Source organism: Rhamphochromis longiceps, linkage group LG7 (assembly GCF_057381845.1).
Source record: "Rhamphochromis longiceps isolate RC_006_pf linkage group LG7, R_longiceps_female_GT1.1, whole genome shotgun sequence".
NCBI lineage: Eukaryota > Metazoa > Chordata > Actinopteri > Cichliformes > Cichlidae > Rhamphochromis > Rhamphochromis longiceps.
Genome location: NC_140563.1, coordinates 46,477,290 through 46,493,284, shown reverse-complemented (window position 1 = coordinate 46,493,284; position 15,995 = coordinate 46,477,290). Strand labels below are relative to the sequence as shown.

Genomic DNA, 15,995 nt, shown 5'->3' with positions numbered 1-15,995 from the left:
TTCACAGCCAAAATGACCAAATAAGCCGTACACAAAATGTATTTCAAGTAGCACAACTGCTTTGTTTTTTATTGCAACGAAAATTGCACCAAGGGTAGAGGGGAGAAAGGGGGGGGGGGCGACATTTACAAGTGAAAGTTTGTGTACAAAATTGGCGAGGAGGCTTGGACACAAAATTCGAGTAGTGGTATGGTTGGTACAGGAAGTTTTTCGTCTTTTTTTTTTTTTAAAGAAGCCAACACTGACAGTACCATGTTGAAGTCAAGGCAACTAGCAGTTGATTTTTGTCCTCAGGCATCGCAGTCAGACGGGGCACACGGGGATGACACGACAACACAAATACTGACACTGTGCGAGAGATGCAAGTGAGGAAAGAACGTGGTGAAAGTGAAATCTGACGAGTTCTTTCAGTCCGTATTGGTCACCTCCTCACATCATTTTGTAGCACAGCAAGTGATAGCTCCATAAACATTTTAGTCCAGTGTTTCCCCCAGGATTTTTTTTCCTCTGGGGTGAAAAGGCCTCAAAACAGCATTCAGACCATTCGAACATGCGAGGAAGGCCCGTCGGAAACGCTGTTTCAGTCTGTTACCCCCTCCTAACAGATCAGACGGCGTGCTGCTGCGGGGCCAGTCTGCTACTGATGGCTTTTATGACATGTAGTGAAAGTTGAATCAAACTTGTTTAGTAAAAAGAAGTCCAGTCTAAGGACAATGCAAATCAACAGATCCACTGAGAACCCTGGTCCCTCTCCCAGTATAGACTGGAAACAAAGGTTGTTTTTTTTTTTGGTATGGCAGACATGGAAATCCAAGAAACACGCCTAAAAACAGCCATTCTCAACCACTTGATAAAAGCATGTTTCTGCACTTGTAAAGTGTCAAGAGTAAGAACAGCTCTGCCGGTAAGTGTTTAAGGCACTAATTGTTACCCAAGTGTGCAGAAAAGCAGAACTGTGAAGGCTAGAGGCTCATCCTGCCTCATTTGCTCGCTCCCATTATAACATTATGGCACGTGGTTGCAAATACTGCAGAAGAGCATTCATACAAAAACACTGACACAATTCCATCACTCAGCACACAACCAGACATTGATGGCATTAAAAAAAACAAGAAAATGTAGGGGCATGTGGGACAAAACACAGAGTCTTACAAACACTGTGAGAAAAGTTCCTTAACGCTTACATTTAAAAATGGCATTTGTGTTACAAAGGCAAACTACAAGATGAGGTTAAGCATTTTTGTTTTTGTTCACTGTTGTCAGCTTTAATGATTTAAAAAAATGAAACACTAACAGTGATGGAAACAATTATCACAGGTCTTTTCTTTTAATACTCGAGTCAGTGATAAAGGGAAGAAACCAAAAACATAAGACATGATCATTTCAAAAAGAAAAATCAACCATGAAAGGTTACGTTGATGAAAGATTTGGCCCCTCGCCTCATGTGAAGGCCAAATGACAGTGTTTATTCATAGTTAAGGCTTTTCAATGTTACAGACTGTCTGATGGCATCTACATAAAGCTTTCTTTGATTCAGTCCGGAGTAACCACATGCTTAAGTGTTTCAGAACATACTAGAGTATGTGTGAACCTCCACCTCTGCTGCTCTCCAGCATGAGCTGGGCCTGGGTAACAGTTGGCCCACATGCATGGAGAGGGGGGGGGAAGGGTAGTGTAACATAAAATGTTATCATTTTTATGTCTGATAGTGTCATATTCTAGGCGCTACCTCTGAACAATGTCACTGATCTCTTTGACGGAGGACAGCAGCTTGCTGAAGTCCTGCTGTGCACTCGAGCCCCCCGTGGCATTGGGGCAGATCTGAAGCTCTCGCAAGCTGCTCTCAAGCTTGTTGATGGCCTCGCGAAAGGCAAACTTGTTCCTCATCTGCTGAATGGAGTCAACATAGCTCACGCAGTACTTTGACAGGTTCTTGCCGGCCTCCAGCACGGCGCTGTGGCTACCCGTTTGCTCGGAGTTGCGGGAAATGGCGGCGCGGAGCAGCTCGGTGCCCTCCAGCACCATTTCGCGTGTCACGGCTGAGTTTGGAGTGCGCTCGGAGGCCTGGCGGGGTGCAGTCTTGCGGAGGGAGGATCGGGTTTTCGCTAGAGGGGTGAATGCAGTAGGTGAATTTGGATCGTTGGGGGAGGTGAGGGGAGAAGACAAACCTCCAAGGCTCTGGCTGGAGGGGGAGCTGGTTACTGAAGTGGAAGAGGCGGAGGTCTTTAACGGTTGAGGTTTAGAGGTGGAGCCCAAGGGCAGCTTCTTGGAGGCCTCACTCAGGGGTAAGCGGGCTTGGTCACTGGGAGTGGCTGTGTGGTGGGGATCTGAGATGGAAGGGAGGCACTTAGCTTTGATTTCTGAAGCAGTCGGGGAGGGGAGCTCTTGAGTGGGGCTGCGGGAGACCTTGCCCGTTTTTGCATTAGTGGGTGGTGGAGGTGGGGCTGGCTTGGGTTTCTGTATTTTTACTCGATCCCTGCTGGAGGAGAACTCCGTGTGCTTGTTTCTGCGAGCCCTGCATTCTTCTCCAGCTGCTCCCATAGGAGGGAACACATTGGGCTTCAGAAGCTCGGCATGCAGAGCGCTGGTCTTGGAGCTTTCTGGCCCTGACACACTGGGTCTCTTCACCACCTTAGGTGTCAAAGCCTTGGGACTGGAACCAGGACTGAGATCATTATCTCTGCCTAAGAAGGTGGATGAAATATCTGGAGATGTATTCAGGCGTGGTGGGGGAGTCAGGGTGCCCATCCGTGGCGCATTCTCTCCTTTCTGCTGCTTTCGTGGCAGAGCTGGCTTGCCCCCGACGGTGCCTGTGTCGAAGCGGCGATGGCTCAGATCTCGCGGCAGTGTGACAGACTTACATTCTGTGCCATCTGAGCCAGTGGGCATGGACCAGAAAAACCTAGAGTTAGAAAAGGGTTCCTCCTCACTAGGTGGAGTTGTTGCTCCCTTTCCACCTGGGCTAGTCACTACAAGAGGTAACTTCTTTCTAGGGCAAGAAGGTACTGGGTAGGTAGGAGCCCCATTAGTTATACCTGCTGCCCCATTATTATTCGTACTGTGGAGGCCATGTATGGCGTCATTAATGCCCAATGATGCCCCGTTGTTAAAGATGTCACTGTCTCGAGGATCTTGAGTAACGCACCTCCTGTCAGAGAGGCAGTCTCCTTTAAAAGAGGAGCTGCGTGTGGGAGGAGTTGGCGCACTCTTTTTCTTTTTCTTGATGAGGCTGAGAAAGCCACGCGTCTTGTCCTTGTCCTTGGGCAGCAAGCGATCGTCCTCATTCAGGTTGCTGTCCAGGGGGGGGCGCTCTTTCCTGGGGAGCATGGGTGACGACACAGCCCCCTCCGTTTCCAACAGATCTGTGGAAGAGCATAAAAGAACCAGGGGACTATCAGCAAAGGCAATCAAACAACTATAGATTTTTATTTGTATTTTTTTCTAAAAAAAAAAATTTTCAAGAAAGCGTAAAAGCAAGCTCCACCAGTGTGTCTGCCAAACATATTTAGAGCAATGTCAGGGCAAAGAGAAGGGCAGGACAGCAGATCATGTATAATTAAGTCCTCACAGCTGGAGAAAAAATGCTTTGGTGGGAACAATCCTTATTATGTGGTTACAGCCAAACAATTCAGTAAGAACTTGATCTTGCAGGTTGTCAAAAGCTCAGACCGTCTTTACTTCAAAGGGAAATTGGTGGTGAGACATTGTTTCATTTTACCCACAGAACGTTTTGTGGTCTTTAATTCTTACCGATTATTAAGATTATGAATGTGAGCATCAAATACTGCACTACTTATTTCAGGGTAATGTAAATAAAGTGTGAAGGTATATTTAACAACTAGCAATAAAGGCACCAGGCATACTCTTTAAGTTCATGTCACCTGGGCTCTCTGTATCTCGGCTGTCTATGTTGCTCTTGCGAGGTCTGGTCTTGGTGGGCAGCTCCGGAGCCTGCTGGATGGAGCCTAATGTCTTCTTTCCTTTCTTTCCCAACTCCTTTTCCACCTCTAAAATCACAAATACAAGAAGGTTTGGACATATTAGCAACAAACAACAGGCTTGAGTGTGTTTACATCAGGATATCTATGTAACACACTCAAGCCTGAGGAGTATCAGAACAGTTTGCCCCAAACTGAAGAGGTTTTAGACAGAAAAGAAATGGACACTGACCATCAGAGATGCTGGATTCCTGGAACATGGTCTCAAAGGCTTGGTGGGTTTCAGCAAAAGTTGGACGTTCTGAAGGGTTCCACTTCCAACCTGACAAAAAGAAAAGGAAAACAAAAAGTTATTCCAAAACAGAAGCGTGCCTTTAATCATGTTTTTACAAGATGGGTTGTGGTACTCACAGGCCATCATGAGCTCATAGACCTTCTCGGGGCAGCCCTCTGGTCGATCCATACGATAGTCTTTTTCTAACAGTTCATAGACCTGGGACAGGTCGATGCCAGGGTAAGGAGACATGCCATATGTGGCAATCTCCCACAGCAGCACACCAAATGCTGCAGGAACAAGTTGAACAAGACAATAAATCAAAAAAGAACAAAGTCAAAGACTACGAATTGAGATCATGTGAGGAATATGTGCAAATTAGAATGAGGGAAATTAAATTTGTTTCACATTGTTTAACAGCAGAGTAAAAGACAGGAGCTCACCCCAGACATCAGACTTAATCGAGAACTTGTTGTAAGCCAGACTCTCTGGAGCTGTCCACTTGATCGGGAACTTGGCCCCGGCATGAGCCGTGTAGGTATCGCCAATCATCAGCCTGCTCAGGCCAAAATCTGCAACCTTCACCAGGTGGTTCTCCCCAACGAGACAGTTACGGGCTGCCAAGTCCCTACAGAAGAAAAAGCAGTTATGAGAGGAAGTGATGAATGGGAAGCTGTATAGAAATGCTGACTTTGAAAATGAGAAATGAGAATTTATTAAGCTGATATGAACCCAAAAGAAAAGAAACAACAGAACAGCGGTGTGTTTTGTTAGAGAATCCTCTCAGGTGCCATATTTCTACAGATGAGTTGTGGGGTAAAAAAAAAAAAGAAAAAAAAAAAGAATAAATTTACAATTGCAAGCTGAGTCGTGTCAGGCTTAAAAATTAAAATCCAGTTTCACAAATATGTAAGTCATAAGTCATATAATCGCTTCCAAAAGATACGGCTGGACGTGCCAGAACAAACAAGCTTTGCTACAAGATCGACTTGTCTGTGATACAATGAGAGTGTGAGAGGAGCACTGCTCAGGAAGGAGAGGGGAGGAAAAAAAGAAAAATAAGAGAAAATGAGATATGAGGTCAAAGGTGTTTTTTGTCCCTTCCAGCTTAAAACTGAAGATGGGTAAAAAAAAACCAATAAAAAAACATCTGTCTTATAAACCCAGGACAGGTTAGCAAGTTTGCTTTTTAGGCCTTCAAACCCACCTGTGTATAAAGTTTTTTTTCTCCAGGTATTCCATGGCAGAGGAGATCTGTGTGGCCATGTGTAGCAGCACCACAGCATTGACCTCCTCTCTGTTGCACTCCCTCAGGTAGTCCAGCAGGTTACCGTGGGTCATGAACTCTGTGATGATGTAGAACGGGGGCTCCCGTGTGCACACGCCTGCCAAAAACACGAGTCCCGCAACACAAATCATCATCTCACAGCTTTTCTTGGGTGCAGTTTTTATTCCAGATGCAACCCCAAAGTGAACCATTTCTCCTCCTGGCTTGTTAGGCAAACACGTGTACACATCTACACTATGGAGCCACTAAAAACAAAATACATCATTTCTAGCAGAAGATTTTGCGTACATGTGTTACATTTAAACAGTGTTTATGTAAAACCCCCACATTAAAGCAATGATTGTTGTTTTTAGTCACATACCTAACAGCTGCACCAGGTTAGGGTGTTTGATCTCTTTCATAACCGCAGCCTCCTTCAGAAACTCCTCCACCTCCATCGTATCCTCCTACACAGTTTATGGAAAGAAAGAAAAAAGAAAGTGAGGACAGCAAAGGATGGCTGGGTGCAGTTGCATCTGTGCTACACCAGATGGTAGCATTATTCAGCCAAATTAAAACCATAGCTTGGAATGTTAATATGTAACACCAGTAGTTGTCAAAATGTTTCCACATGAGTAGGTCGATGCTAATCTTCTCTGTCTCCGTACCTTTAACGTCTTGACTGCCACGGTGAGGTTGTACTTCTTCCAAACGCCTTCGTACACTTCCCCATACTGGCCCCCTCCTAGTTTGTGCTTCATGGTAATGTCAGTGCGCTCCATCTCCCACTTATCGTAGTTGGGAGAAACTCCATAGATGGTGGGCTTGTTACGCTTCGGCGCTGGGTAGTGCAGTGTCGTGATGAGGCCGTCGGCCACGGTGGAATGGTGGTGCACCAGCTCGGCCAGTGTGTTGAAACGGCTGTCAGATGAGACGTAAAGCTGTAGAGAGGGGGGGGGGGGGAGATTCTATATTTGAGTGGATGCAAGAGATTAGAGATCAGATTTTCTTAGCCTATCAGAGGCTCGTACAGTATTTGGCAGGTGGAAGGATACTGGACAGAACAAAGTGGACAGATTTTCTAGCCTTTTCGGAACAAAAACTGATTTTTGTTCCAGAATGTGACTTCTGCCTTCTTTTATTCTTGTGAATACGCTCTTTGCCTAAGGCCTGTGGAGGGAGGAAAAAAGGAAAGAAAGAGAACAACCTTGACTGCGGTGAAGAGTCCGCAGAAACCTCAAGACGATTTAATGGTTTAAACCATGACCATTTACTAAATCTAGGAGGGGGAAGAAAAAAAAGAGCTTACCAACATGAAAATCTTTTTTCTTTTTTTTTCTCTATTCAGAGCAGTGTTAATAACAGAGCCAATGTGCAACAAAACCTGCAGCTCCAGGGAGTGCTGAGGTAATTTCAAATTATTGGCGAACTCTATCATACCAGACGCTTGACTTGTAGCTCAGTGGGAGGATGGAAAACAATATGCGATGGGGAACCAAGTGTATGTATGTGTGTGTGTGTGAGAGAGAGCGTCTGTGTTTGTCCATTCGCTTCTTTGTATGTGTGTGCATACTTGGCTGCATCTGTGCTAATGCATGTCTTTGCATGGGCGTCAGTGTCTGGCCAGGCCTTGCGTCTGCTGGTCATTATGAGAAGCACAGTGGCAGTTAGAGGCATTCTTCTCATAGCTGGCGTTCCTAAACCTAGTTCACCTCGCTCCATCACAAACAGCAGGGTGACACGGCCAAAAGTGGCTTCTCGACCGATATAGCCTTTAAGGGGAGGAGGGGGGAATCCCACTCAAGAAATTCAGCCACCTACGTGGATCTGCCATGAACATTAAATACTGGTAGTCTGCATTTTTAAAGTTCTTAAAATAAACCTCTTTTAAGTTGTTGGCCAGCCTCAACTCCAAAGGATTTAAGCAAAATGTTACAATTAGAAGTACAGAAACATGTAAAACTTGTAGGTCTTTAGTCTTGAATAAAATTAAATCAAGCACGAATTAAAACAAATCTCTTTCATCTTTTTTTCCCCTCTAGAGACACTCCACATTTAAAACTTAAGAGTAAGACTAGTGTGACAGTGGATTGTGCAAGCAGGAGGTTGTTTAATCCTTTCTTTGTGCTGGTGCAATTATACCTGCAGCACTGTTGCCACTGCTAGCCAATATAAATAATAGGCCTTCTTGTCCCCACTGGTTTTCCATCATTCTTCGGCCGGAATGACGGTGGAAATGGTATTAAATTATACAATTGTATTTTGTGTGGTTTTAAATATGCCATTAAAAATATTTGATTTAATTTGACTTGTACAGTGCCCGTAAGGCAAGACAGGAAGGCAGCATTTAGTGCGTATTAGAGTGAGTGTATGTGAGTTGGTAATGCTGTGATACTCAAGGAGACAACAATATGAACAATATGTGCAAGTAAGTTAAACGATTACTTCCTATAGATATTTTTGGCAAGAACGCAGCACACTATAAAAATACACTTGGCCTATTGTGGCTTGCTGGTGTGTGTGTGTGTGTCGTTAATTAATTAAATTACTTAAAAACACTGAGCTAGAGTTTTGAATGTGTTGCAAGAACACACATTTAAAAACTATCATGAACACACTGTTAGCACTACCTGATTACCAAGACGTGCTGGCCAGTCAGATACAGATGAACCATCCAAGTACCAACTATTGTGAAAGCATGTGAGAAAACAACCACTTAGAGACGTGGAGTAAGTTGGAAAAGTGCTTGTAAAGAACCCATTTAAAAAAAACAAAAAAAGACAAAAACATAAATACTTTCTTATCGTGTGACTCTTTCTCACCGCTGATACCCACCTTGCCATCAGACGCAGTGTTAATCCTGTAATGGTACACTCTCCCCTCATACCGCAGAGAAATGGACCTCTGACCGGGGCTGCTTTCGCTTTCACGGACCAGAAAGCTCCCGTTGATGCCCGAGCTGAGCAGATACTCTGCCGCGTTCCGTGACACGGGTCCATGGTACCAGCTGTGCTTCTCCAGGCTGTTGACTGGGGTGATGTAGTTGGACGGCACCCAACCTTGGCCATTCTTGGTCTGTGCTTCACACCACTCGCCGTTATGATTGTAACCCAGCACACGCAGCTTCTCCCCTAGTCAACACAGAAAGTCAACATTATTATATCATGTCTGGAATATTGTAATTAATTATTCAGTAGTTGCAAAAACTCCTCGGAATGTCTCAAAGTTGTTTGGAACACCCCTACAAGACTTCTGGTTGAGTCTTCTAAGTACTCCGATCACACTGTTGCCAATTCACTCACACTGACTCTCTATTAACCTCAGAGTCCATTTTAAGATTCTGATTTTGACTTTTAGAGCTTTATTTGACTTTTACATTCATAAACAGAGCTTTTGCAAAAGTGGCCACCCAGACTCTCCCTGCGACCCTGAGATCTGTGGATTTGCTAATCTCATTCAAAAACCAGCTAAAAACTCATCTTTTAAGACTTGGGTTTGGTTAACTTTTGTTCTCATGACCTGGCATTTAGTTGTGAAGCACTTTGTGATGTTTATCTTGAAAGGTGCTATCCAAATAAAATGCAACTTATCCTGAAGACACCATAATATGAAAACATTTTGAGAATAAACTATTCATATACACAACATAAAAGACATAAAAAAAACCATACACAATTAAATAATGATGGTGGCCTATTTTTGCTTTTAAATTAAATAATTGTGTAATCTTTGTTATTTGGCAATAAACAGCCAAAGTAAACAGACCTAATCTTTGCACCATTATAACAAGCTGGAAGGCAGCACTGTAGAGGACATTTTCTTGTTTATTCCTGTGCTTAAGATCCATTCTTCCTTCCTCTGTTTGTCTGTGTCTGCAGCATTGTTTTACAATCGCTTCAGTGGAAAACGACCCACGTGTGAGGCCATTGTCAGGAAGTGAGAGTCAGATGGGAGCGAAGGCAGAACGGGAAGGAGACGGGACACTAATAAGTGGATTCCCAGCAATGGTAAGAATCGTATAAAGACTTCAGCAATCTCCAGTAGAGATCATTTTGTAAGTTACATCCCACTCAAATTTAATAGATGTGTGTTGGTTTAGATTACAAACTCAACCAAGCCTTTTTCAGAAACTGATCTGACTCATTCTAAACTAGAGTTACTCTTACAAAAATTGGGTAATGGTCAGGATTATTTCCTTCCTTGTAGTGCCCTTGTGACCTGGAGTTTAATAAGGTGCTTAGCTTGCCTGGTTCATTTCCACTAGCATACTTTTGTATGAAATCCTTTTCTTTCTACCTTCACAAATACTGCTTTGTAATTATTACTATTTGCTAAATGGAACCCCCCCCCCCCCCCCAAAAAAAACAAAAACAAAACAAAACAAAAAACAAACAAAAAAACATATATAAATATTTTTATAAATCCTTCATTTATTGCCCCCACCCTCTTACCTTTAGTAATGCTTAAAGTGTTGTCACCACTGGCCACAAAATCATAGAGGGCAACAAACAGGTTGGGGTCATTCTCACTGGGTCCAGCCAAAAGGTTCTCTTTGGAGTTCCAGCGGGCTGCTTCTGTCAGACCCTGACCCTCAATTTCTGGCTTCTGGAGAGCTTCTGGAAGAACAACAACAACAAGCCTGTCAGAATACAAGTATGAAACTTCAATATGAGCAAAAATATTAATTATGAAGTCCGGAAGAGACACCACAACACTGACCCTGTGAAGCATTTTCACACACAAGTTGGATGATTCAGAACACTAACCTCTCCATCTGTCATTTTATACTTTTTTATATCACTTTCAGCCCATGTTTTGCTTCAGCAGTTGTGATCCCACCATGAAATCAAGAGTAAAGAGGCCAATCATGTGATCTAAATTGTACCTCAAGCTTCTACAACTTTTCATTTCCTGGATTATCCCTGTTTAGATTTAATTTTCCTAAATACCTAGACAATCACCCTCCCCCCAAGTTAGGCCATGAGAATATGTTTCACCACTGATCTTGTCTGTAAATATAAAATAGATAAGTTCAAAGTAGTTTAATTTTAAATTTTGTTATATATGTCTTAAATTATAACAAAGCATAAGAAGTAAACCTGATTGATAACATTCAAAATGTGACAAAATAAAATAATACACAGAAAAAAAAAAGAAGGATTTTGTTTACAGTGAAGAGCAAGAAAAAAAAAAGAGGAGAAACTATTTAAACGCAGTTTGGCCTATAAAATGAGCTCGACTGTGCGGTTTTCTCAGCTGTTGTCACACATGTTTTGGACCCATCTTGCATTTCATTCTTCCAAGCATTCCCAAAAAACAAATGGCTAGCTACTAGCATGTGACAAATTAAGTTTTACCGGCAAAGCACAGCAGTGCAGATTTTATCATTTAACGGCTTTAGGCCATTTTACATCCATTTTATCTGCGAGCTCAGCAGGAAACTTCTTGACTCAGGAACGCTGTCAGCTGATCTGGGTCACCTGGGCATCACAGGCTATAAAACTTACCCATGTGCTCACTTTTCTCTCTCCCTTACAACAGCTGACATTCATCTTGCATCACTTTCCTTTGGTTATCACCACATTCCTTGCTGTGCTCTTAGTGCTCACTGCTCCTTTTGTTTTATGTAAAAGTCTTGCATGGATTACAACACATACCACCACACATATCTTAGTTGCTGTGCAACTGCAGCATTTGTGTGTTCTAGTCGTTCTCAGAAACAAAGCCAAATGGTTTGACTGAAAGGGTGAATGATTAAGAAAACATCTGATTTGGTAACAGCAGATAAAATATTCTGACTTGTAACTGTGTTTATTTAGTAATTTAGCAATTATGCTCAACAGTTGTGCCTCTGACCCAACTGAAAAACTACAGACAAATCAAGACTCAGCTAAACACATGTGATTAATTGACCCAATGAAAAAGAAACTAGACAATTTTCCATTAGTGCATCTATGAAAATCCTGTAACAGAAATAAATAACCTATTCCAAGACTAACAATGGACTAAGGACAACTTACAGCTTCAGAGGAGGAAGTTGGGCTCTTTCATAGAACAAGATAGCTCTACCTCAAGCCAATAATGTAACCTAAAGGCAAAAGTCAATAAAATATAGCTAATTATTCATTTGCATATGCATTTATCATTACAATGCCTATTTGCAATTAAAGAAGAGCATGTTCTTATCCACTCTAAATTCACCAACCAAAACAAGCATGTACCCCAAGGGGTGTGCCATTAATGGTTCGTCCAGTCACGCTGTCACTAGTACAAACCTCCAATCACAGGTTTTTGCTTGTTTTGTACAAAGAAAACAGTTTCTACTCCATTTTTTGTAACTGCCTCGTGATGAGTATAAAAAGATATTACCCTAGTTTCCCTATACTGAATACATTTTTAAAGTGGATATCTCCAAAACTGGCAACTCACGCCAACGTTTTGAAGATTGATAACACAATTTGATTTAATGCATTAATACTTGGATGGGTGAATAACCATATTGCAAAGATAACAGTTTGTGGAAAAAGCAGTGGCTGTTATTCAATAACAGCAGCAACAAATGGGTTCATTTCAACATGAGCTTAAAGGGCCATTGTGTAATGGACTTTCTAGTCACAGTGGGAGATGATATGACTTCCAAATTCCTCACAACCTAAAGTATTTCAAAGATTTAACATACAGCAGTAAACTAATATAACCCTATACAAAGTAAACAGGCCCACAACTTGTCACATGACATTGTTGACAAGTTCCAGGCATCAATGTATTTGGAGGCTAATGAAATCCTTTCACACCAACTCTTCTGGCAAGCTAGGCTCACCAGCCTACTCACAGTGAGACTATCATAACTAAATGTGCTGCTTTTTTTTTTTTTTTGTAGCTAAAGGACCTGATGGCTGAGCTGCTGATGACACACAGGATAGATCTGGCTCATACCTACATTTCTATATTTCTCCTGTCCTTTTGTCCAAGGTGTAAACCTTCAAAAGCACAGCCAGCCATTCATTCATAAGTACCAAGCTTAATTTTAGCAACAAAAACAACCCAAATTCAAACAGATAAGACCAGAGATCGAGCAAGATAGGAAACCAGCTCAAATGGGGCGGGGGGCTGCATACAGTTTGGGCTGGTCATACAGTGTGTGGGCAGCGATTTTAACAGCCCGTGCCACACATGCCCACTTAACAGGCCAGAAATACTGCAGCTATTTGTGAGATGATGACAGCATGCTGACACATGTGTCAACAGAGAGAGAGAAAGAGGGGGGAAATGAAAAGTCATATGAAAACAGAAAAAAGGAGGTAAATGAAAGAAAGAAGCAAAGAATGGGAGCAGCCCTCGTATCAGACCGCAGCTCTCCCCAGTCATGGAGTGGGAGAAATTACAGCATGTCCTGGCTGCATTAGTGAGATGACAGTCAAAATGATTAAATATGTGAGGAACTCCTAAAGAATTTACAGCCATGACTGCACTTCTATCAGCATTAGGAATGCACTGGAAGTCAAACACTGATGCAAGAAAGAAAATTTCTGCAAAAAACTAGGAGCTGTGTCATCCTGGTGATTCTACTTATCTCTAATGAACCAGTTTACAAATGCAACTAACCAGCTGGTACAGCTGTTAGTTCCCATCAATTAGTTCCCATCAACTGGTAAAGAGAAAAAAAGGCTGATTTATTGCAGATGGAACACACTTAGTACAAAATTACATATTTATGAGTAATGAAAAGGGGAAAACTTCTACCCTAATATATTCCTTTTGCTTAAGATGCTATGACTGAAGTAGGAAGTGGTGATGTACTTCTACTGACTGTAGATATGTTTGCAAGATGTTCGTGGGAGATAGCAAGGAACCAGGTGAAAAAGTAGGCAACTATGCATGAAAGAAACACCATTTAAACCCCAAGCTCTCTGAAAATATCCACAATCTTCCTGCTATTATGCCCATGGAATATAATTATTCCAACAATGTCAAAAAGCTTGCTTTGTTCATGGATCAAAGACAAACACAGCCTCCCTGAGGCATAATCAGGAGATTTGTTGTGCCTTCTACAATAAGATCTAAGAGTTAGAGGCTCTTTATCACTGTCACTTACTTCAATGGGGCCGTACAAGTACTATTAACTCTATTAAATCATTTGGTTGTGCAATCTACAGAACACACAAGACTTCACTCAGTCTCCCAGTACTAATCTTTTACTATGTACAGACCCAATATGTCCTGGACTTCATTGAATTCCCCTTGTGTTGCATAGATAATCCGGAAATCAACTGTGCGTGACGCTAGGAAAAAAGTTCACAACCCCCTCTCCCTCTTTCATTATCTACTAACTTCATTATGGGAGCACTAAACAAGATTGAAGTAGTGTAATACAGCAGAGAAGAAAAAGGGAGCGCAGACTGAGATTAGATCCCCTCTCCACATAAACAAGAGTTAAGTGGGACATGGGCAGGAGTCAGATTTCCTTGTATTCTCTTCTCCGTCTCATTTTCCACTTTTTTCCTCTCCAGCTAGCCAGTGTGTCTGGGCTCCCCAACCCTCCCCTGAGCTTGATCTCCGCTTTCCCCTCCCCATTCTTCACTTTCCAGAACCCAGAAATGATTGTTGAGATTTTACACGGTGGATACTTCAACCTTTTCTTTCTTTCCTCTGTGCTCATAAGCCTTTACTTTTTCTCCATTTCTCACATCTCTCCTGTGACTGTTCCTCTTATGGCAAACTGTAAAAATCAAAAGAAACAGAAAACTAGATTTCTTTACCTGGCAAATAACAGCTGGAGGACGACGTGAGGCCTTTCTTAGATTTACACCCCACCAATTTTAGGCATATCTCCAACATTTTCATTTGCTTTCTTTCCCTTCACGCTGAAAATATTGTTGCTTGTTCAAACCAGATGTCCCTTGAACGTTTCTCGTCTACATGTGTCCAACAAAAGAATAATAAAAAAATCCAAAAGAAGCTGACAAAAGTGGAAAGAACACCAAGTAAAGAAGAAATAGATATTGGTTTGTTTTTCCTGGAGTCCTTCCAACTGAAATGTATCCTTTTATTATTGTTCTCACTCCTTTCCGAAACAGAAAGAGTCCGCTGTCCGGCAAAGTCTACCAACTTTTCCTTATGAGCGTCTCCATGTTTTTTTCCCCCCTCTTTGGCTTTAGGTTGCCTCCACAGTTAAACAATCACCAAAAAAACCCCAACAAAATAGCGCAGATTTTGTCCAAACGTTTATCGCCTTGTAGATTTATCAGTTGAGTACACACTAGGGCCGTCTGTGCGGTGCCATTCCTCTCTCCGTCCCCCTGTGTGAGTGAGTATCCGAGGCACAGGGACTACTCGTGCTGCAGCTGCCAACAAAGAGCCTCTTTCAGGCTCAGTTTGCTGCACTCAATGACATCAGCTCAGCCCTCCCACCTCAAAAGTAGGAGGGAGAGACCACTACCACACACACTCTCCGAGAAGAATACAAACAACACCCCACCAGTATCCCAAAACCCATGCCAACATGTGAGTCAAACGCTCTAATTTCAAACTATGAAAAGAGCTCAGATGGTGTATACTTCTAAAAAATTCCTCCTTTCTTTCTGCTGAAGTCATAGGATAATTACAAGACACTCCTCCTCCTAAAATGCTTAAATCCCCTCCCCCCTTCATCTTTCTGCCACTATACCCTCTCTCTCGGTTTTTCCTCTCTCTCCCTGCCGTCTGAAATGTTTACAGGTTGAGGAATCTGTTCTGGAAACAGGTTGTTAGAGGCATAGCTAAAGTGCTCAATCAACAGGGGAAAAGTATAACTTCTGCCAGTGTGTGCTCTGGACTTCACACTCATTTACCACAGGTCATTTGAAATGGGAATTAAGTGAGCAACATATTGAAATTAATCAAAATGAGGGCCTGTCACCGTCTCTTGTATTTGTTTTACTTTACAAGAAACATACGTGGCTCTGTGGTTTTGAGGCAGGGTCTCTGCCTTGACCATAACTAGAAAAAGAAATAACCCTTGGCAGAAGTTGCTGGACAACTTCACAACTCTCTCTTTCCCCCAGCTATCTCTGTATTAATCACTAAAGCGGAGGTTGCAACACACTAGCGTACTAAATCTACTGAATTAAATCCCATGAAAAAAGTCAAAATTATTATTAAAAGCAACAAAGTCTGGAATGTTACTAAAGCTGCCAATGGCATTTGTCAAAAAACTTCAAAAACTCTAAACTATTTGACGAAAGCTTCTTAGCAAAATTTAAAAATCCATTCCTAAAAACATATGCAAGATGCACCCTCCTGTGCCCCAACTGACCATTATATTATATGTGTGAGTGTGTGTGTGTTTTATTTAAAGACACAAATATTAAGACACAAAGGTATAATGCAAAATAACTGGAAGATGAGACCAGACTTCAACCAGCCTATCTTTTCATACATACAGTGCTTGACTTATCAAGTAGTCCAACAGGACAAAGAAAAACAATTACTACACAACCTGCATAGCTACAAAAACCTACATCAAAGCAAATTACCA

General features: G+C 42.2%; 1 protein-coding gene across 3 annotated transcripts in view; it reads right to left on the bottom strand.

The window, feature by feature from the left end:
* Positions 1-37: 37 nt before the first annotated feature.
* Positions 38-15,995, bottom strand: part of abl1 (abl oncogene 1, non-receptor tyrosine kinase) — a 33,747-nt gene continuing 17,789 nt past the window's right edge. For 2 of the 3 annotated variants that reach the window (XM_085413917.1, XM_085413918.1), the window contains exons 3-12: positions 9,931-10,095; positions 8,315-8,610; positions 6,148-6,420; positions 5,862-5,946; positions 5,420-5,597; positions 4,656-4,840; positions 4,350-4,502; positions 4,171-4,260; positions 3,882-4,007; positions 38-3,362 (exon numbers count right to left, since the gene is read on the bottom strand). In XM_085413917.1, coding sequence (XP_085270043.1) covers positions 1,726-3,362; positions 3,882-4,007; positions 4,171-4,260; positions 4,350-4,502; positions 4,656-4,840; positions 5,420-5,597; positions 5,862-5,946; positions 6,148-6,420; positions 8,315-8,610; positions 9,931-10,095 — 3,188 coding nt within the window. In that variant the 3' untranslated portion in view covers positions 38-1,725. Of the gene's footprint in view, positions 3,363-3,881; positions 4,008-4,170; positions 4,261-4,349; positions 4,503-4,655; positions 4,841-5,419; positions 5,598-5,861; positions 5,947-6,147; positions 6,421-8,314; positions 8,611-9,930; positions 10,096-14,238; positions 14,879-15,995 lie in introns of those variants that run through there. The other variant, XM_085413919.1, reaches the window with a different exon arrangement.